This window comes from Lithobates pipiens, unplaced genomic scaffold (assembly GCF_037356315.1).
Source record: "Lithobates pipiens isolate NorthernLeopardFrog02 unplaced genomic scaffold, aLitPip1_a1.2 Scaffold_8, whole genome shotgun sequence".
Lineage (NCBI taxonomy): Eukaryota > Metazoa > Chordata > Amphibia > Anura > Ranidae > Lithobates > Lithobates pipiens.
The window spans coordinates 618,550,543-618,574,090 of NW_027507903.1; the positions used below are offsets into that span (position 1 = coordinate 618,550,543).

A 23,548-nucleotide genomic window follows, 5' to 3' on the forward strand; every position below is an offset into this window, starting at 1 on the left:
CAGCTGCCCTGGGCCCTGTCATTGTTGTGGGACCCAAAGCAGCTGCCTCATACTTGCCAACTATCCTGGTTTAAATTCCCTGTGTCCTGTGCTGTGTCCCGATATCTCAGTGTGAATTGCTGCTACTAATGCTGCCCAGCTCTGCCCTATTGTTGTGTACAGATGACTCACCTGCAGACCCTGTGTTTACATGTAAATTACTGGCACTCATATGTAAATAGTGGCGGCATTCATATGTAAATAGAAGCAGAATTCATATGTAAATAGTGGCAGCCGGCAACATTCATATTTAAATAGTGGCAGCTGGCAGCATTCATATGTATATCATGCCCCCCTGAGGTTATATCCACAGTAATCTCTAGCAACCAATCAACAAGCAGAAATCATGTGCTGTAACCTCTAGTAACTAATCAGTGAGCCGTAATGTGTGCTGTAACCTCTAGCAACCAGTCAGTGAGCCGTAATGTGTGCTGTAACCTCTAGCAACCAGTCAGTGAGCCGTAATGTGTGCTGTAACCTCTAGCAACCAGTCAGTGAGCGGTAACGATACACTGTAACCTCTAGCAACCAATCGCAATAGCTGCCTGATCTGATTCAGTAAACTGATTTTGAGTCTAGCTGCTATTTATTGTATGTCTCAGAGCAGGTGGAGAGCAAAACTGCATGGGGGTGGGGGGGCTCCAAGAAAAGTTTTGCCCAGGGTCCAATCAATATTAAAGACAGCCCTGATTTTGTGTCACCATGGATATGGAGAGTAAAGCCACATCTAAGTTTAGGCAAAGGGCTATAATGCAGGGGTTCTTAACCTGGGGCCTATGGATCCCCAAGTGGTCTATAGATGGGTTTCAGGGGGTCTGTGAGGGTTTAACCCAGTGATTCTCAACTAGGGTTCCTCCAGAGGTTGCTAGGGGTTCCTTCAGCATTGGGCAATTTCTGCCTCTGGGATAAGTTCCGACCGACACCATTGATCTTTTTAGCTATCTGTAAGGAGGTAATTCTTCCCAATGACCACAAGTGTAAGGACCATTCATCCCACTGACCATCACACTAATGTATCATGAGTTGTAGATTTATAATTTTTAGCAGGGGTTCCCTGAGACTGGAGAACTATTTCAAGGGTTCCTCTGTGTTGAAAAGGTTGAGAAAGGCTGGTTTAAATAAAAAATAACATTTGCATTGACTAAAAAGCCGCCCTCGCCCTTGTTCCAATCATTGTTTTCCCATTGAAAGAAATGAAAAAAAAACGATCCCTGCAACTACTTATAGCACCGACCTCTAAGCAGACTTAAAAAAAGGGTAAGAACCACCGGTATGCATAGTAGGAGGAATATAAGGGTGATCTAAGAGGATATAGGTACATGAGGAAGACAAGTAGTAGGGGAGGGGAAGGAAAGGGGGTACAAAATCTCAGAAAATAAATGGTTTATAAGAAGGGGGAAACCACTGGATAAAATGGAGAAAAGGGATATTATCAGAACTCCAGAAGATTACCATGGTTTTTACAGCAATATGACTAAGGTTATAGGTCAAGGAAATGTCTGAAGAGTGTCTAAAATGAAGCCATATGGATCACCTAGTCAAAAAAAGGATCCAAAGTGCCACTATCCCAGGGGAGCATCCTTTCCAAGAGGTAACTGGAATCTCACATGTCTATGTCCATCGGCCACATCATTAATGACATGGCTCCATAGGATTGGGATCCACACACTCACATCTCCAATGTACCTAGGATGTTTCTGGTTTTCCCCTTTCTCCGTTTCAGACTGTCCTCAACTATTATCATAGAAGAAACTTGGTGGTTTTGAAGCATGGTGGAGTGCTTTGTTTTCCCCTTTGAAGGAAAATTGGAATTCAGTAGCACGCTAACCGCGGAAGACATTGAAATGGGAGGTGCCTGTCTGAAATCTTATCAGAACATATTGGAAAGAAGATTTGTGTTTTATTGACTATGGAGTTCACTCCCACCTCTTTGGAATCAACCAACTGAACCAGATTCTTGGAGGAAGTATGAATACAATTGACTGTTAATAAGCAAGTTCATTAAATGTTTTATAACATTGGTGCTCTGTTCGGTGAGGGACTATCAGCATAAGTAAATTAAGCTCGGGCTGGTGAGACTCTACATGCAGCTGTAGAGTAACAGTTCAGGTTGCTGCTACAAATGCAGGAATGCTCGTTTATTCTTAAGGACGATGTTAATGTGAACCCTTTTCCACCCATTCCCAACCTGAACCTGGTGTAATGTCCAAACTTCCCAGGTACAGCCAATACCTGGGGAGTGTAGACATTACACCAGGTTTCAGGTTTGAAATGAATGGAAAAGGGTTCACATGCTTGGCAGTGGTCGGAAAGGTTTCCCTGGGTGCATGTGCCCAGCAACTTGGGCCACAGAACCTGAAGAAGTAGTGAACTGAAGGGATGGGGATTAGGGTTTTGGACCTGCCACCACTGAGAATTTACACTGTGGGCCTTGGATGTTTGGTGGAACCCCCTGCAGACTAGTCCTGGAACCACTGGGAATAGAAAGGTCCATCAAAAGCATGCAAACAAATCATTCCAGACATGGTTCTAGGGCCGAAAATTAATGCAGAACCTTAAGAAATAGTGAACTGGTGGGATGGGAATTAGGATCTTGGACCTGCCATTGGTAAGAATTTAGACTGTTGGCCTTGGATGTTTGGTGGAACCCCCTGCAGACTAGTCCTGGAACCACTGGGAATAGAGAGGTCCCTCAAAAGCATGCAAACAAATCATTCCGGACATGGTTCTAGGGCCGAAAATTAATGCAGAACCTTAAGAAATAGTGAACTGGTGGGATGGGAATTAGGATCTTGGACCTGCCATTGGTAAGAATTTAGACTGTTGGCCTTGGATGTTTGATGGGGCCACCTGAAGACTAGGCCTGGAGCCACTGGGAATAGAGAGGAGTGGATCCTTAAAAGTATGCAAACAAATTATTCCAAACCTGGTTCTAGAGCCAAAATGAGTGCAGAACCTGAAGAAATAGTGAACTGGAGGTATGGGGATTAGGATCTTGGACCTGCTATCACTAAGGATTTAGGCTGTTGGCCTTGGTTGTTTGGTGGGACCTTCTGCAGACTAGGCCTGGAACCACTGGGGCCCCTCAAAAGCATTCAAGCAAATTATTCCAGACATGGTTCTAGAGCCCAAATGAGTGCAGAACCTAAAGAGGTAGTGAACTGAAGGAATGGCAATTGTGGTCTAGGACTCACCATCGAGAGTTTAGACTGTGGGACTTCATGAGGGAACTGACTAAACAACCTGCAGCAAGGGGGTACTATAGGTTGGCTGTTGCTAGGGAGAAATTACAGCTTCTGTCAAATCTGTTTGGTGGTGGAAATTCATTTCCAATAATGTTTGAATATACCAGTAAGAACATGTCCTACAATTGTTCCTTTCAGCAGTTAGATTTATTATCAAGCCATGCTCCCTGACCTCCCATCCCTTTTTTTTTCAGCTATCCTTTTTTTTAGTGGGAATATCGACCAGATTTGCAGGTATACCCTCCCTTCCAATGGTGGAGATTAAAACTGAAGCACTCAGAATCTGGTGCAGCTGTGCATAGTAGCCAATCAGCTTCTAGCTTCAGCTTGTTCAGTTAAGCTTTGACAATAAAACCTGGAAGCCGATTGGTTTCTATGCAGAGCTACACCATATTTTGCACTCTCTAGTTTTAGTAAAATCAGCCTTATTTCTCTCCAACTGGTATTTTGAGTTTGAGCATTGTGATTAAAATTGACTTAATCCTTAAAAGTTGTGTTTATGGTTCTTTGCGGGAGCCAGGCACTGGATGGCCGCCAGGACCCACCAATTGTCAGGCAGAGACACAGACTGGAGATCTGTAAACAAGGCAGAGCTCTGTGCTGTCAGGAAGGAAGGGATGTATAAAATCAATCTCCTTCCCTAGTTAAAAGCACCTCACACATTACACAAAAACACAGGCTAGGCACACACTTAACCCTTTGATCGCCCCTGATGTTTAACCCCTTCCCAGTCAGCGTCAATTAGTCTCAGTTTGTCCACTGCAATATCGTATACATGTCGCTGATCGCTGCCACTACTAGTATAAAAAAATGATAAATAAATACAAATTCCAGTATAGATCCCATAGTCTGTAGATGAGATAACTTTTGCGCAAACCAATCAATATACACTTATTGGGATTTTTTTTTACCAAAAATATGTAGCAGAATATTGGTCTAAATTGATGAAGAGATTTGATTTTGTACCTTTTTTTATTGGATACGTTTTATAGCAGAAAGTAAAACATTTTTTCCCCCAAAATCAAGCCTCTTTTTTTTTAGGCTGGGTTCACACTTGCGTGAATTATGTATAGGTTTTCCCGCATCCAATTCACATGCCAAGAGAGTGTGACCAGCTCTCAATGGAGTCGGTTCACACATCTCCGGGGTGGCTGCAGAGGGCTCAGCAGAAGGGTCCTGCGAGTCTTTGGCTCCATTTCAGGTCCGAATTCAGGTAAAAAGTTTGACCAGATTCGTCCCTGAAATGGTGAACAGGGCGGCACCGGACCCCCACACATAGTGTGAACCCAGCCTTATGGCGCGAAAAATAATAAAACCCAGGAGGTGATCAAATACCACCGAAATAAAGCTCTATTTGTGGGGGAAAATTCTATTTGGTTACAGCATTGCACGACCACGCAAATGTCAGTTAAACAAACGCAGCGCCGTAATCACAAAAAAAAGTCCTGGCCATGAATGGGGGTAAATCTTCCAGAGGGGAAGTGGTTGATACAGGCTGTCCTGGAAGAGCAACAGTGATGGACTGGGACTGATCATAACACTATCAGAGAAGGTGAAAAAGTTGCAACAACTAAGGTCACAAAAAAATAAAATAAATCTACATGTGGAAAGGTGACTGTTGTAAGTACCCCTGTATATGTTCTAGTTTGTCCCAACTCATGTCAGTGTCACTTTTACTTTTTCACATCTGACCCAATTTCACTCATTTTCCAGAACCCTTTTTATGGGAAGAAACATAAAAAAAAAAAAAAAGCAGAGTTTTGGCTGTTGCTCTATCTGACCTCTTTGACCAGCGGTAACAGAACTGATGATGACCGGCGCAGTTGAACCCTTGAATCCGGTGTCCTCCCGATCTCTTCAGTATGAAACCTTCCCTGCAAAAAATGAATAAATGCAGTCAGAGACTTGGGATGTACCAACCAATCAGAAATCCCTTTGCAAATACTAGATTTTTACTCAAAGGATTTTCCTGTTTTGGATAGTGCGGGGTAGAATTAGGAATTGATTGCACCAGTCCATCACTTCCTGTCCTAGTGACCCTCCTGGAAGTGCCGGAAATTCTCCCCAACAAGGGGCACAGTGGCTGCATTTGATGGGGCACAAGTGGCTGCATTTGACGGGGCACAAGTGGCTGCATTTGACGGGGCACAAGTGGCTGCATTTGACGGGGCACAAGTGGCTGCATTTGACTGGGCACAAGTGGCTGCATTTGACGGGGCACAAGTGGCTGCATTTGACGGGGCACAAGTGGCTGCATTTGACGGGGCACAAGTGGCTGCATTTGACGGGGCACAAGTGGCTGCATTTGACGGGGCACAGTGAGGCTGCAATTGATGTGGGGGGGTTCAGTATTTTCCAGTTTGTTTGCACTCCCCAACATTTTTTTTTTAGCACCGACCGCCACTGGTATAATCCTATAATAAGAATTACAAAAGACACCCCCATCCACGCTTATACTATACACATCCAAACAGTATAGTTAGAATATGTGGACCTCTATTGGACCAATAAGCACCTTCAATGCACTTATTTTGGAATGCTGAGAGGAATCTACTCTTAAAAATGTACCGGTCTGAGAGTGTGCGAAACCCAAGGGGTACCCTAGAAGCTATAAAAGGGTAAGTATAACCTAGAAACCAGTAAGATGGTCTGAATGTACGAATATTAAAAAAAAAAAAAAAAACGAAACACCTCATAAAGGAATTATGTATGCCATGAAAAGGGAAAGGTTCCTAGGTTCAAACCGTGAAAGTGAAGTATAAATGAAACCATCAACCACCTGTGGAATCATGGGGGTTCGTCAAAAAGTTTCTGCAGTTTTTTTTTTTGAACTCTTTTTATTAAGAAAGTGTGGAAAAACTTTTTGAAAACCCCTCATACAGGGCCGGCCCTACCATGGGTTCCACTGCGTCTATTGGAGCCAGGCTGCACTTTGAAAGGGGCAGAAAATTGGCGCCCAAGAAGTTTTTTTTTCCCAGCAGTTTGGTGCATACCGCCGGTGTACTATCATATAATATCCCCCATCGGATAGTGTCCGCTGTGTACTGCGCATGCGCAGTACACAGGACACCCACATTGCGAATATAGCCGAAGATGAATGGTGCCTGCGCCGTGAGTTCAGGTTCTAGTCCCACCATTCAAGTGGACATAGAGTTAGAATAAAAATAGCCGAGTTCAGCGAGGCCATGCCCGAAGTGTGGCGAGCGAAGCGGAGCCCGCGAGGGGCCCTCTAAAATGTGCAGGCTTTTGTCAAATTGGATGGTGGGGCTTGCACCTCGACTCACGGCGCAGGCGGCGTTCATCTTCTGAGATTTTCCGAATCTCCTTCTGGCTCCGTGCTGTGCCTGCGCAGTACGGTGCGGACACTTCTAGATGGCCGGACGATATATATCAGAACACCTGCACCAGATCAGATGTACAGTTTTCCTCCCCCTGGCCCAGCAGGTGTTGCAAGTCTGTCCCTTCCATAAGATCCTACATGCCCCCTCCCCTCCCCTACCTTATTTACACAAGACAGGAAGCATGGCAGGACCGGACAAAGGGCGGGACTTATTAAGAAGTGGGTGATTGTTAGTAGACAGCGTGGCGGTCCTAGCAATCAATCACCTGCCTTTCCCATGAAAGGTCTCGCCCTTTGCCCGGACCTGTCGTGCTTCCCATCTTGTGTAACTAAGGTAGGGAAGGGGAGTGCTGCAATCTTATGGAAGGGGCAATCTGTAATATTGATGCAGGACTGTGATGGGAGTCTGTGATGAGGGGGGTCTGGTGTGGGAGGGGGGTCTGGGGGAGTCTGTAATGAGGTGGGGGGGATCTGTGATGGGAGAGCAGTCTGATGGGAGCGGGATCTGTGATGGGAGAGGGATCTGTGATGGGAGAGGGATCTGATGGGGGCGGGATCTGTGATGGGAGAAGAATCTGATGGGGGCGGGATCTGTGATGGGAGAAGAATCTGTTGGAGGCGGGATCTGTGATGAGAGAAGAATCTGATGGGGGAGGGATCTGTGATGGGAGAAGAATCTGATGGGGGTGGGATCTGTGATGGGAGAAGAATCTGATGGGGGTGGGATCTGTGATGGGAGAAGAATCTGATGAGGGAGGGATCTGTGATGGGAGAGGAGTCTGATGGAGGTGGGATCTGTGATGGGAGAAGAATCTGATAGGGAGGGTTCTGTGATAGGAGAAGAATCTGATGGGGGTGATATGTGTGATGGGAGAATAGTCTGATGGGGGGGTCTGTGATGGGAGAAGAATCTGATGGGAGGGAGATCTGTGATAGGAGCGGGATCTGTGATAGCAGAAGAATCTGATGGAGGTGGGATCTGTGATGGGAGAAGAATCTAATGGGGGAGAGATCTGTGATGGGAGAAGAATCTGATGGGGGAGGGATCTGTCATGGGAGAAGAATCTGATGAGGGAGGGATCTGTGATGGGAGAGGAATCTGATGAGGGAGGGATCTGTGATGGGAGAGGAGTCTGATGGAGGTGGGATCTGTGATGGGAGAAGAATCTGATGGGGAGGGATCTGTGATGGGAGAAGAATCTGATGGGGAGGGATCTGTGATGGGAGAAGAATCTGATGGGGAGGGATCTGTGATGGGAGAGGAGTCTGATGGAGGTGGGATCTGTGATGGGAGAAGAATCTGATGGGGAGGGATCTGTGATAGGAGAAGAATCTGATGGGGGTGATATGTGTGATGGGAGAATAGTCTGATGGGGGGGGTCTGTGATGGGAGAAGAATCTGATGGGAGGGAGATCTGTGATAGGAGCGGGATCTGTGATAGCAGAAGAATCTGATGGAGGTGCGATCTGTGATTGGAGAAGAATCTAATGGGGGAGGGATCTGTGATGGGAGAAGAATCTGATGGGGGAGGGATCTGTCATGGGAGAAGAATCTGATGAGGGAGGGATCTGTGATGGGAGAGGAATCTGATGAGGGAGGGATCTGTGATGGGAGAGGAGTCTGATGGAGGTGGGATCTGTGATGGGAGAAGAATCTGATGGGGAGGGATCTGTGATGGGAGAAGAATCTGATGGGGAGGGATCTGTGATGGGAGAATAATCTGATGGGGAGGGATCTGTGATGGGAGAAGAATCTGATGGGGAGGGATCTGTGATGGGAGAGGAGTCTGATGGAGGTGGGATCTGTGATGGGAGAAGAATCTGATGGGGAGGGATCTGTGATAGGAGAAGAATCTGATGGGGGTGATATGTGTGATGGGAGAATAGTCTGATGGGGGGGTCTGTGATGGGAGAAGAATCTGATGGGAGGGAGATCTGTGATAGGAGCGGGATCTGTGATAGCAGAAGAATCTGATGGAGGTGGGATCTGTGATGGGAGAAGAATCTGATGGGGGAGGGATCTGTCATGGGAGAAGAATCTGATGAGGGAGGGATCTGTGATGGGAGAGGAGTCTGATGGAGGTGGGATCTGTGATGGGAGAAGAATCTGATGGGATCTGTGATGGGAGAAGAATCTGATGGGGGAGGGATCTGTGATGGGAGAAGAGTCTGATGGGGGGGGGGGGGGGGGGTGCGTGATGGGAGAAGAATCTGATGGGAGGGGGATCTGTGATAGGAGCGGGATCTGTGATAGCAGAAGAATCTGATGGGGGTGGGATCTGTGATGGGAGAAGAGTCTGATGGGGGATCTGTGATGGGAGAGGAGTCTGATGGTGGGGGGATCTGTGATGGATGGGAGTCTGTGATGGAGGATGGGGGGGGTCTGTGTTGGGATGGTCTGTGATGAGGGGAGTCTAATGTGGAGTTTGTTGCTTAGAGTTGAACATAATGATATGTCATATCATTTTCTATATAGATAAGCTGCTGTTGCATGTAAATCTGACTTCCTGATAAATTACATTTTTGTTTTAATTATCATGATATAAAATAATGGATGTGGGGGCCTTTTGGTGGGTGTGATTTTTTTTTTGGGGGGGGGGGGGGCAGCATTTAATTCTTAGACCCGGGAAGCACAATGACTAGAAGTATCCCAGAAGATCAATAATGATTATAATATAGCATGGGCAGGCTATAAGTATAAGGCGGCAATGAAGTCCCATTTCTAATATACATGATGGTGAGGCTTCAAAATAGGAAGTGTCAAACGTGAACCCAAGTCTGCACAAATATCAATCAACAATCACATCCTCTGGTGTACAAGAATACAAAATAAAATAAAAACGTTTTGGCTGGTGTTAAAATTTATGATACAAGCGCTAGTTTTCTTGTAAGCATGGGATGTTTTGCTACTCACAGTCCTTTAGTTCCAAGGTCTGGAATGAAGGACAGGCGACTGACCTCCAGAAACTCCATCTGGAAATAAAGAGAATAAACAGAGTGATAAGGATAGGAGACCCCGTACATGATACATATCGGTCAGAGCCCAGAAACCACAAAATACGCAGTTCAGGAATAGGCCATGAAGTATAGGTCTTGTGACAATGTCAGGAGGTTGATGCTTGCACAAAAAAAAAAAAAAAAAGGAAAATTGGGTGGCTATTTGCCAACTGGGCAAATGAATGGTTCCATAGCTCCCAATTTTCCCTGATTTGGAGGGACAGTCCCTGATTTAGAACAAGGTCCCTCTGTCCCTCTTTCCTCCTCATTTGGGTTTGATCTATATAGTTGTCTAAAAAAAATGAACTTTTTATTTGTCAAAAAGTGTTTCACAGTGCTAAATATTTCAACCAATTTCTAAATTGCTGCATTTGTAGATTTCGAAAGCCACTACAAAGGAAAAATAGGGGTTTGTAGGGGGTATGTCCTATGCCTACATACTTTCGCTAATAAGTGTCCTTCATTCCCATCTCATAAAGTTGGGAGGTACATGGTTCACTTTAATAATGGCCCCACCAGCACCACATATTCAACCTTACATTGCTTCCCTTCTGTTATGTGCAGCCATTGGGAGCAAAGAGAGATACCCAATAAACATGACTCGCTTGCTTTCGGCCCCACATAGCAGTTTGGTTTTCACCAGAACAGGATAGAGGGGAATCTTCCAATGGGGACACTAGTTCGGGTGACAGTTAGGGTTTCCCTCACCTCCTGTTTTGGCTAAGGGACAGGATGTGAAGGGAAATCTCCCCCAGGGGATGAGAAATAAGTCATAACTCTCAATTATGCCAAAATATAAAATAAACAGTTTTGTCTTTAGTTCTACAATCATAAAGAACTGTTTTCCACAGTGTTATCAATGTAGAACTTAGCTTTGGCTACTTCTGTAACCAAGGGAACAGTGATTGTTTGGTCTGGCCTGTTCCGGGTCTCACAGGCTGGGAGAGTTTGCCTTCCCCCTTTTCTAAAGAAAGCTTCCAGAGCTTAGAGCGGGAGATTCAAATCAACCAGCCTGAATATTTTTTGGGCTCTGGCCAATCCCTTGAGGGGAAGTGTCCAGAAGGGGGCCAGACTCGAGTGTAGATGAATAGTCTGACACACTAAATATCAGGGTTTGCTTTTCTTGAGTAGGGATCCCAGGAGCCCATGGACTGAACAGCTGCTCAAAGAGGCTTTAGAGGTGCCAGGACTGAGGAACTGAATTGGACTTGACTCTGAACTACTACCAGGCACCGTCTTGCTCACTGAGTGGTCTCTGGTAGGAGGTTGGAAGGAGATCAATGTTCTGAAATTAGCAGACCTCCAGATGTTGCAGAACTACAAGTCCCATGAGGCATAGCAAGACTCTGACAACCACAAGCATGACACCCAGAGGCAGAGGCATGATGGGACTTGTAGTTTTGCAACAGCTGGAGGTCCGCTAATTGCATATCCCTGCTTTAGACAATGTGCTGGATGCTGCATTTTTTACCAATAGCTACGCAGTGGTACAAAGTAACCAGATGCTCAAGGACTTGCCCCCCGTGGTCAACTGTGGAGCCTCCGATTGTTCCCCACTAGCTACTATCACTTGTAAAGATTGTCCTCTAATTTACTAACCATCAAGCAAGTAACTCATTCCCTAACCATTCTCTGGTTAAAAGTTTCTGAGCAATAAACCCCTAAAAAACAATCCCTAGACCGTTTACTGGAGCCAAAGTGGATAGACTGTTGCTTTTTGTGGCTGTTGGTATCCACACTGTTTAGGACCAGTGGCTCCTGCGGGGGTATTTCTACATCAAAAACTACACATTTTTATTAAATCTAAAATACATTTTAAACCAAACCATTCTAGAAACATTATAATACAGAAGAAAAAACAAAAAAAACAACCCTATATAAACCACTGCTAGCGAATTTCAAAATTCTGAGCAACATTGGCCCACACATATAAACTACTGCCGGAAGATTGCAATCCTAAATCAGGGGGTAAGTGTTAATGCAGAGTGCTATCAGATGTATTTTCTCTTTCAATAAACAAGTCTCATGCGATTTATTGCAAAAATGTTTATCCAAGGCGGCTCTTGACTTTGTCCACATATACAGGCTGTGATCTGATGTTCTAAGTTAATCCAATAAGATCAGCTAATAACTCCCAAAGAGTGTCCATTTAGCATTCCCATGAATTGAATATCAGCATAGGCACCACAGTGTACTGTAAAGCCCCATACACACTATCAGATTTTCTGCTGATTTTTTCCTTTAGATTTACCAAATCCATATAATATGAGGTCAAACCTTAGAAGTTTCAATGTGAATGCAATCAGGCAGGTCCTTGCACTACATGGTTTTTGGTAAATCTCAAGACAAAAATCAGCAGCATACGGGGCTTAACTCCTCTAAAGCTGGCCACAGACTAGTAGCTTCTCAGAGGAACGTTCAAAAATTTGTACAAAAATTTTCAGAACACTTGGCGACTTGACGATTGTTCAAAAGAGCTTCAAAATTAAATTTGGTTTTAACTCTGAATTTTGGAAAGGATGGACCTTCCCAAATAAAAGCCACATTCAATGTTAAAAATTTGAGAAACATTTTACATCCTGCTCCTTCGAAATTTCTGGTCACGGAGGTTGAAAACGAACTTTGGTTTGACTCCAATAATGATTAGAACATTGATCTTAAAACGGAAAATTTAGAACAAAAATTTTAGTAGTTTGGGCAGCTTTAGGAGTAGTTATAACTATTACAATTTGTATACAAAAACAGATAGGATGGTATTAGAAAATCAAGCAGATATACTTGTGATAATGAAGCTTGTGTTCATTTTTGGTTACCGCTCATTGACTGGTCAGCCAAGTCCTTCATTTCTGGCCAGTATCTGACATAAAACTCTATGACTAAGCCCGATGGGTGTGGTGAAACGCATCATGGAGGCGTGACCTGTGGGGCAGCATCAGCTGAGGCCATTCCATATATCTACATGCATTGGGCTGGGTGAGAAGCATCCTACAATTTCTATACCGACACTTCTGGATGAGTGAAACCCGACGCCGGTACCGGCACCCATTTTCCTGAGTTCCAGCAGGGAAATACACACTAGATTATTCTAAAGGCCATCATATATGCATGGGTATATAGTTGTCTTCATACACAGTCCAGCTGTGATGTATATCACAACCGCCACACAATTATTGAACACACTATCTTAGAGACGCAAAGTCAGGTCCAACCCATCACTGGCTCATCTCCCGAGGGCTCCTATTAACTCTACAGTTGTAGAATTATTCAGTTCCTCAGTCCATATGACATTTCCAGTTACAGAAAGAAGGCATGTGTGTCCATTCCTTGGGCAAGCCTGGTGCCCATACCTCAGGCTGATATTAAAGTAAACAGGTAATGGGTAGTTACTTAGCAGTTGCAGTTGTACCAAGAAGGCATCACAGCTATTCCTTAAAAGGTCGCTTTTTTCCCCAAAAACAGAAAAAAAAAAAAACAGCAACACTCTAAGCCCTTGTGCACACGGTCGGACATTCTGACAACCAAATCCGTTGGATTTTGTCTGACGGATTTTGTCCAACGGATTTTGTCTGAAACTGTTGTATACACACGGTCGGACAAAGTTGTCGGACAATCCGATGGTCCAGAATGTGATGATGTTATTTCATTACGACGGGACTACGTTCACGCTAGTAGCCAATAGCTTGGTGTAGGAATTTGATCTGAGCATGCGTGGCACTTTGTCCGATCGGAATTCTCTACACACGATCGGACAAAGTCTGTTCGGATCATGTTGTCGGAAAATTTTATAGCCCTGCTCTAAAACTTTGTTGGTCGGATATTCCGATGGAAACAGTCCGATGGAGCCCCCACACGGTCGGATTACCCAACAACACGGTCCGATCGGACATTTTCCGTTGGAATGTCCGACCGTGTGTACAAGGGCTAAAGTTTTTAGATTTCACTTTTAAAAAAACCGACATAGGATAACAAGAGCTCACTTCTTACATATAGGACACCATGTGAACCTTCTGAAAATAATGGTTCCCTTTGCATTTGTAACCCCACTAATTACTAGACTAACTACTTATTTTGGCAACGCACCTGGTAGACAAGTCTTCCTTTAGGAAATCTGGCACTCTGGCTCTCCTAAGACTCCAGGTCTACAACACACTCCAAACTGGAGGAGTAAAACTTTGTAGAAAGCCCTTTAGCCCCATACACACCATCAGTTTTTCCTTCAGATTTACCAAAACCATATAATACAAGGTCAAACCTTAGGAGTTTCAATTTGATGCAATCAGGCAGGCCCTTGCACTATATGGTTTTGGTAAACCTGAAGGAAAAACGGATTGTGTGTAAGGGGCTTAAAATGTCCTTAACACACAGGTTCCTACCACTACCTAGGATTCCTCAATCCAGGAACCCACTGTGTTGCAGATTGTGCTGTTCATAGCAAATCTGCACTCATAATAGCTGCCAAAATCTTACCAGAATGCTAGTGTCTAAATTTGACACACACTTCCCCAAGATGGTGACTGGAGCCCATAATAGAGGACAAAATAGCCTCATGTTAGGCTTCCCCAAGTGCCAATGGTAAATGATCGGTCAGGTGTCCATTTAGTTCACAGCGAAGAAAGGGAAATGACTTAGCAATGACAGATCACTATATAATTTCCTGGGCAATTACCTCAACAGAGTAATTGCGGAGGTAAACACCAACCCAAGGTCTCCCCTGGGCTTCCATCTGACCCCCCGCTACAGGCCTGTTACTTTGCCAAAATTAGGCAAAGCCAAAGGGTGGTCTTGTAGGCACAGTAAGTATCCTGTAACCACCTATTTCTATACTCTAACGAGCTCAGCCCAGAAATTGAATCTTCTACTTTCAGCTAGAAGGGAAAACAAGAAAAACTCCCAGAAGTGTTGATCGCCTTGATCCCCCACTAGGCTTAGTGGTTCCTCCCACCAATCTCCAGGTCACTATGGGACACAGTAGTGATATGGAGGTCAGCAGAAGCAACCAGTGGGTGCAGCAGAGGACCAGGGAGATTGATACTACATAGAGCTGTAACTATGTAAACAGGGGCGGACTGACAACTCATGGGGCCCCCGGGCAATAGGAGATTATGGGGCCCCCGGGAAATAGGAGATTATGGTGCCCCCAGGCAATATATTATGGGGCCACACACTATACACACACACACTTAGCCCTTGTACACAGAGTCGGACATTCCGACGGAAAATGTCCGATCGGACCATGTTGTCTGATAATCCGACCGTGTGTGGGCTCCATCGGACTGTTTCCGTTGGAATATCCGACCAACAAAGTTTTAGAGCAGGGCTATAAAATTTTCCGACAACATGATCCGATCGGACTTTGTCCGATTGTGTGTAGAGAATTCTGATCAGACAAAGTGCCACGCATGCTCAGATCAAATTCCTAGACCAAAGCTATTGGCTACTAGCCTGAACATAGTCCCATCGTAACTAAATTACGTCATCACGTTCTGAACGATCGGATTGTCCGACAACTTTGTCCGACCGTGTGTATGCAACAGTTTTGGACAAAATCCATCGGACAAAATCAAACGGATTTGGTTTTCAGAATGTCCGACCGTGTGTACGGGGGCATACAGTATACACACACAGACACACAATATACACACACAGTATACACACACAGAATACATATACACACACTGAAAAGGTACTGGAGAGGCGGGGCAGCTATAATCTTGAGATTTTTAAATAAAACACAGATTTTGTTTACATACTGTCCCTGGTTTTATTGAGGCTGGCAACCCTGATGGGGCCCCTTAGTGGCATGGGGTCCTCGGGCAGTGCTAAGTGCCCGAATGGTCAGTCCGCCTCTGTATGTAAATATATTCATACCTTGAATTTTTCTTTAACTGCTTGCCGCCCACCCACAGTATTTTACTGTGGGCAAGCACACAGGCAGGCTGGACAACGTACCTGTATGTCGCCGGCTTGCTTCATGGTTTGGGGCGCATGTGAGCACCCAGCTGACCCGTGCTGTGATTGGACACGGCACACGTTTAGCAGCATATTTTAGCCAATGATTTTGGCTGAAGTCAGCAGACTGGCTGTAGCCAATCATACACAGAGTTCTGTGTTACAAATACACAGAACTCTGTGTACTGTGAACAGCGATCTGGCTGTTTCTTCTCCCTGAAAAGCAGGGAGAAAAAAACAGCCAGATAGTAAAAGTAGCACACATTATACATTGTTAGGCACATAGGTAACCCCTTGATTGCCACAGTTTACAGTATTAGCACTGATCACTGTATTAGTGTCACTAATGACGTCAGTCAGTGACCCTCCCAGCCAGTGTCTGTTAGCATCAGATTGCCTGCCACCCTATCATAGTCACAGTACAAGTCGCTGATCATCGCCATTACAGTATAGCATCTATAGCTGGACAAATTTCAGTATATATACCATAGTTTTTAGACGCATAGTTTCACACAAACCAAATTAACATAGACTTATTTGGATTTTTTTTTGTACCAAAGACATGTAGCAGAGTCCATTTTGGCCCAAATTTATGAAGAAATTAGATTTTTAAATTATTCGATATGTTTTATAACAAAAAACTAGAAAAGATTACTTTTTTTTTGGTTTACGTAATAAAAAAACGAAAAAAAAAACCCAGTGGTGATCAAATACAGTACCACCAAAAGAAAGCTCTATCTGTGTGACAAAAATGCTATAAATCTCATTTGGGTACAGTGTTGCATGACCGCGCAATTCCCAGTTAAAGTAGCGCAGTGCTGAGTGGGAATGTTAGTATCAGGAGAAACAGTGAATGAGACTCACCATGGCATGATAGTTCCGGTAGAAGGATTTTGCCAAAAGTACATTCAGGTATTCCGCCAGGTACTTCTAAAAAAAAAAAAACAAGCAGAGACCAGATAAAGCAAAAAGAAACTCATGGACAATCACAGGAAAGAAAAAAACAGCAAACAAGATCACTGCAGGTAGGGTACAGTAGCCATAGAGGGCAGAACTCTTACTTGGAGCACTAGGTAGAAACCCACTGCAATTGGGCAATTATCTAATGTCCATGTATCAACCCATGAAGGTGCCCGTCAGCTAAACCTAATACTAAATCATTGCAGGTAGGGTAGTGTACCCATGGAAAGCAGATCTTTGATCAGTGGCGGCTGGTGGGGGTTTTTTTTTTAGGGGGGGGGGCAAGCAACCCCACCCCCTGGGCCACTGGTGGAGCAGTGTGGCACTAACACCATCCGCTGTCCTTACCTTGGATGCAGGCGGTGAGAGCAGCGGTCAAAGCTGACAAGGCCATCTTCCAGCGTGGCGGGCTCAAGGAAAGCTGCTCTGGTGTCCTCTCCTGGAGCAGCTTCCGCGGCACATCTCCTCTCTGCTCCTCCTGGCGCTAGGCGTCCAATAGATCACCAGACGTTTTTGCCAATTGGGAAGCAGGTTTCATACCCGTTTCCCAAATGGCTGAGGGGAGAATCAGAGTTGCAACAGTGAATATTCATTTGCTGTTGCAACACACCTGGGTGGGCCTGGGCTTTGTACACTGATAAGCACAAAGCCCAGTCATGTTGTGCACTGGAAAGAAGTCATGTTGGAACAGGAAGGGGCCATCCCAAATTGTTCCCACAAAGTTGGGAGCATGAATTCCAAAATGTCTTGGTATGCTGACGCATTAATTGTTCCCTTCACTGGAACTAATGGGCCAAACCCAACCCCTGAAAAACAACCCCACACACTAATCCCCCCTCCACCAAATGATTTGGACCAGTGCATAAAACAAGGTCCATAAAGACATGGATGAGCGAGTTTGGGGTGGAGGAACTTGACTGGCCTGCACAGAGTCCTGTCCTCAACCCAATAGAACAACTTTGGGATGAATTATAGCGGAGACTGCAGGCCAGGCCTTCTCGTCCAATATCAGTGCCTGACCTCACAAACGCGCTTCTAAAAGAATGGTCAACCAGCCCCATAGACACACTCCTAAACCTCGCGGACAGCTTTCCCAGAAGAGTTGAAGTTGTTATAGCTGCAAAGGGTGGGCCAACTCAATATTGAACCCTACGGACTAAGACTGGGATGCCATTAAAGTTCATGTAAAGGCAGGCACCCCAATACTTTTGACAATGCAGTGTAAGTTATATTATATAGGAGTGATATCACCGCTCCCCAGATATAAGATATATTATGAAGGAATCGCATCACCCACCTGAACCTTTTTTTAAAAATCTGATTTACTATATTACTACGTGATGTGTGCCATCCCAGAAACTTGTACTTTTTTTTGTAATAAAACATGTAATCGCATGATTGGTCATCCAGACTGGCAAACCCACCATCATCCCATTATACGGAGTGTCTGTGTATATCATTATACGTGGGAACTCCGCTCACTCATGTTATATCCATCCTATCATTAGGAGGATTACAGACCTCCTGAAACCTGGAGACAGATTTAGTCCGGATTTAGAAGATTACCTTCCAGGAAAAACAAACCTGTTTGCTCGATGTTCTCCTGGAGGAATCGCCAGAAGCGTGAGGCAGTGAGGGCATCTCCTCGGAGGTCGTTTCAGCGCGTGAACGTGTCACGGTGAATCTGGGGAATTGATATTAAACTCAATATAATGTCATATTCTAAACATCTTTAGAGAACACAAAGACCTCACTGTTGGGATTCCCCTCTTCTGCGTGAGTGGAACATTCCAAAAACTTTCCGTAACGCTCAGTCTTACCGTGACAGAGGGTTGAGGGGAAGGAGAGAGACAAATATCTTGTGTCTCAGCAGATCCCGGTGAAGTTCCTGGAAATGACGGAATTTCTTCTTTATGGTCCATTGGAAAGGGCCGTGTGTCAGATGTACGGAATATAAAGTGCTGTCACGGATCTGAGAAAGAGAGTGAAAGCAGCTAATGCAATACAAATATATTCAGTGCGTCCCCCCCGTATGTACCATTGTCACCCTCCAGGAGGAGAACAGACTCATAGCCTCCACCAGAGTCACCCTCCAGGATGAGGACAGACTCGTAGCCCCTCCGGAGTCACCCTCCAGGATGAGGACAGACTCGTAGCCCCCTCCAGAGTCACCCTCCAGGAGGAGGACAGACAAGCCCCCTCCGGAGTCACCCTCCAGGAGGACAGGCGAGCCCCCTCCGGAGTCACCCTCCAGGAGGAGGACAGACTCGTAGCCCCACTGGAGTCACCCTCCAGGAGGAGGACAGGCAAGCCCCCGCTGGAGTCACCCTCCATGAGGAGGACAGGCAAGCCCCCACCGGAGTCACCCTCCAGGAGGAGGACAGACTCGTAGCCCCCTCCAGAGTCACCCTCCAGGAGGAGGACAGGCAAGCACCCTCCCAGAGTCACCCTCCAGGAGGAGAACACACTCATAGCCTCCACCAGAGTCACCCTCCAGGAGGAGAACAGACTCGTAGCCCCCTCCAGAGTCACCCTCCAGGAGGAGGACAGACGAGCCCCCTCCGGAGTCACCCTCCAGGAGGAGAACACACTCATAGCCTCCACCAGAGTCACCCTCCAGGAGGAGAACAGACTCGTAGCCCCCTCCAGAGTCACCCTCCAGAGGAGGACAGGCAAGCACCCTCCCAGAGTCACCCTCCAGGAGGAGAACACACTCATAGCCTCCACCAGAGTCACCCTCCAGGAGGAGAACAGACTCGTAGCCCCCTCCAGAGTCACCCTCCAGGAGGAGGACAGACGAGCCCCCTCCGGAGTCACCCTCCAGGAGGAGGACAGGCGAGCCCCCACCGGAGTCACCCTCCAGGAGGAGGACAGACGAGCCCCCTCCAGAGTCACCCTCCAGGAGGAGGACAGGCAAGCACCCTCCCAGAGTCACCCTCCAGGAGAACACACTCATAGCCTCCACCAGAGTCACCCTCCAGGAGGAGAACAGACTCGTAGCCCCCACCGGAGTCACCCTCCAGGATGAGGACAGGCAAGCCCCCTCCGGAGTCACCCTCCAGGATGAGAACAGACTCGTAGCCCCACCGGAGTCCCCCTCCAGGATGAGAACAGACTTATAGCCCCACCGGAGTCACCCTCCAGGAGGAGGGACAGGCAAGCCCCCTCCGGAGTCCCCCTCCAGGAGGAGGACAGGCAAGCCCCCTCCGGAGTCACCCTCCAGGAGGAGGACAGGCAAGCCCCCTCCGGAGTCACCCTCCAGGAGGAGGACAGGCAAGCCCCCTCCGGAGTCACCCTCCAGGAGGAGGACAGCCAAGCCCCCTCCGGAGTCACCCTCCAGGATGAGAACAGACTTGTAGCCCCACCGGAGTCACCCTCCAGGATGAGGACAGACTCATAGCCCCCCACCGGAGTCACCCTCCAGGAGGAGGACAGACAAGCCCCCACTGGAGTCACCCTCCATGAGGAGGACAGGCAAGCCCCCACTGGAGTCACCCTCCAGGAGGAGGACAGACTCGTAGCCCCCTCCAGAGTCACCCTCCAGGAGGAGGACAGGCAAGCACCCTCCCAGAGTCACCCTCCAGGAGGAGAACACACTCATAGCCTCCACCAGAGTCACCCTCCAGGAGGAGAACAGACTCGTAGCCCCCACCGGAGTCACCCTCCAGGATGAGGACAGACTCATAGCCCCCACCGGAGTCACCCTCCAGGAGGAGGACAGGCAAGCCCCCACCGGAGTCACCCTGCAGGAGGAGGACAGGCAAGCCCCCACCGGAGTCACCCTGCAGGAGGAGGACAGGCAAGCCCCCACCGGAGTCACCCTCCAGGAGGAGGACAGGCAAGCCCCCACCGGAGTCACCCTCCAGGAGGAGGACAGGCAAGCCCCCACCGGAGTCACCCTCCAGGAGGAGGACAGGCAAGCCCCCACCGGAGTCACCCTCCAGGAGGAGGACAGGCAAGCCCCCACCGGAGTCACCCTCCAGGATGAGGACAGACTCGTAGCCCCCACAGGAGTCACCCTCCAGGATGAGAACAGACTCATAACCCCCACTGGAGTCACCCTAAAGGAGGAGGACAGACTCAAAGCCCCCACCAGAGTCACCCTCTAGGATGAGGACAGACTCGTAGCCCCCACCAGAGACACCCTCCAGGATGAGGACAGACTCATAGCCCCTACCGGAGTCACTCTCCAGGAGGAGGACAGACTCAAAGCCCCCACCAGAGTCACCCTGAAGAAGGAGGACAGACTCATAACCCCCACCGGAATCACCCTCCAGGAGGACAGACTCATAACCCCCACCGGAATCACCCTCCAGGAGGACAGACTCGAAGCCCCCACCAGAATCACCCTGCAGGAGGAGGACAGACTTATAGCCCCTTCCGTTTATTTTGTTTACCTTTGTTCCGGTGGTATAGCGTTCAGTCCGCAATATTTGCGCTGTCACCGGAACCCCTTTCAAGAAAACGGAGCCTTGATGTTTCAGTGGTTTCAGGTCATAAACGGCAAGGAAGGGGCAATATGGTGAACCTGAAAAAAAAATTAAAATGCAGAAATACATTTTAATTATGTACATATAATAATGAACAGAAAAAACAAAAACAGAGAGCATGGGTCAGGCTTGAATTTTTACCACTGGGACTCATAAGCACATCATTTATGGTATTTAAAGTGCAACCAAGTGTCTAATAGAGCAGGAAGATGTGAATGTTGGGTTTAATGGTGGCCATTCACACTTCAATATATAATCAATTTCTTTTGTGATTGGAACATTTGATATATAGGGCAACAACCCTTTCGGTCAATATGCCGCTCACGGGGTAAGTGGATTTTAATTGATTGTTTAGATACAATTGCATCTTAGGATCATAAGTGTACCACACCCCACATGAAGATGAACTGGGACGTCCCATCCTGTACAGCCAGGCACACCGAATTTTCACAGTCTCCCAGAGTCCAAAAACAGTCCAGCACTTTATTTTAATGAAGAATTAATAATTTGGATGGGGAAATTATGGGCCACTTGACTTCAAAGAAAACTTCAGGGACAATTCCTAGTATATACAGTCCCATATACATATCCAATTCCATCCTCCAGTACTTCACTTGCTTGCAGAATCTCCAGCAGTGCCACTCTGTAAAAGTCTGTAGCAACGGGCCGTTACCCCTATACTTGTGGAATGTAGGATGACACCACTAATACATTTATTGCACTTACTCCCATGGTCACTGGCCCAGCACCACTCCTTTAGGCCCTGCCAGCCCTCCTGGCTGTAGCAGCCCTTCTCATTAGTCCCCTGGCTACTTCCTCATATCCCTTCTGACTGACACCACATTCCTCCAAGACTACTCACTCACAAGCCCACCCGGCTGACTCTCCTCAACGTGCTGACCTGCTCCTGCTGTCCCCTCCTTACTTCCGTGCCTCCAGGAGGGATTTCCTCTGTGTGTTGTAGAAGGTGCCTCCAGCACCAGAGCCCCAGGCCTGAGGTCAACCCCCCAGGACCAGGGCGCACCCTCAAGGGTCACAAACAGCCTCCTCAGCACTCCTCCATCTTCCACCCGACTTCCCCTGCTGGCATGACCCATGAGTATTTATGGAGGTGCCTGTCCCCTGCCAGCCCATTTTACTGGGGATTGGCTGGGGCCCTCATCAATACTCCTAGCAGCTCCTCCTAGATCCTCTTCAAGAGAGCAGGAGGGGTTACCAGATGTGCTGCTTGGTGAGTCATCCAGCCTTCCTGAGTCACTCAGCCCTGACCCAGATTCAACCCAGGCCTGGCTCTTAGCCAAGCCAAATTTTCCTACACTAAAAATTTAATTATAGCACACTAGAGGGTGCTACAAAAGTATTGATCACATTGCTGTTTCCACCATGTAATCTCATCATCTGATCAAATTTTTAATTGGATTATTGACCACTTCTCAATTCAAAATTAGCACTGAGAAACACTTTTTGAAAGATAAAATTTGCATTTTACATACAGCTATATAGATCAGACCAAAATGAGGGACAAATGAGGAGGAAAGAGGGACAGAGGGATTTTGTTCGAAATCAGGGACAGTTGGGAGCTATGCTGTAGAAGGGGCCCCCCCTCGGTCTCTCCCCAGAAGCTTCCAGTGATCAGCGTTAGGAAGAAGAGAGTGAGTGGATGCTCCAGTCCCCCTGCGGCAGCAGTGCAGCTGCTGTGATGTGAGGGGTGTTGCACTGCCCCTGGGTGTCCTCACTCCTCGTCTCTGGCTTGGATCTTGCTGGTATGGTCTCCAGCTGGCAGGCAAATATCCAGACAGAGATCCTCTCCCTCTAACTCCCTAGGTGCCAAGAGAAAGTACTTGCAGTTTAATAAAAATCCAGGGTTCATAGCCATGTTCAAGGCCTATATTGGTGGGAGGTTATTTTTCTGTTCAGAGTGCGGGAAAGGTTTAATTTAACCTTCATCTTTTTTATAGGTGACTTCACACAAGCGAGAGTCTTTAGCCATCCCCAGTGTGCAGGAGGTGTTCCTCCCATTGCTCATTATAGTTACACATACTCATCTTCCCTTTGCTCCCTCCAGCTGCACATACACATCCTTCCTTTGCTCAGTCAAGCCTTCCATTGGACCGATCCCACCTCCATACACCATAGGACAGGGCTTCCCAACCAGGGATCCTTCTGAAGTTGGTTGGGGTTCCTTGAGTGTTGAGCCATGGTAGAGTGATCTCCCCCCTACTCTGAGCACCATTGGAAGGGGTCACCTCCACACTCTGACCACCATTGGAACTTAGGGGTCACCTCCACACTCTGACCACTAATGTTAGAGTGGACACTAATTATTAATCACACCAATGTAACATGGGTTGTGGGTATAATCCTTTTTATCGGAGTTTCCTGTAATTATTTCCCGGGATCCTCGGTGATGCAAAGGTTGAGAAAGGTGGCCTTAGGAGATCCTGATTACTGGCACCTATTCTGGAAATCTAATTTCAAGGATGTGAAGTGGTGGGAAATGGACTAGTGGACTTACTATTTTACATGAC

General features: G+C 46.9%; 1 protein-coding gene across 3 annotated transcripts in view; it reads right to left on the reverse strand.

Moving 5' to 3' along the window:
* PLD2 (phospholipase D2) overlaps nt 1-23,548 on the reverse strand; it is a 111,150-nt gene that overhangs the window by 39,474 nt on the left and 48,128 nt on the right. For all 3 annotated transcript variants that reach the window (XM_077470723.1, XM_077470722.1, XM_077470721.1), the window contains exons 3-8: nt 20,928-21,058; nt 18,351-18,502; nt 18,115-18,214; nt 16,435-16,500; nt 9,539-9,597; nt 5,066-5,158 (exon numbers count right to left, since the gene is read on the reverse strand). In XM_077470723.1, the coding sequence (XP_077326849.1) occupies nt 5,066-5,158; nt 9,539-9,597; nt 16,435-16,500; nt 18,115-18,214; nt 18,351-18,502; nt 20,928-21,058 (601 nt within the window). The remainder of the gene's footprint in view (nt 1-5,065; nt 5,159-9,538; nt 9,598-16,434; nt 16,501-18,114; nt 18,215-18,350; nt 18,503-20,927; nt 21,059-23,548) is intronic.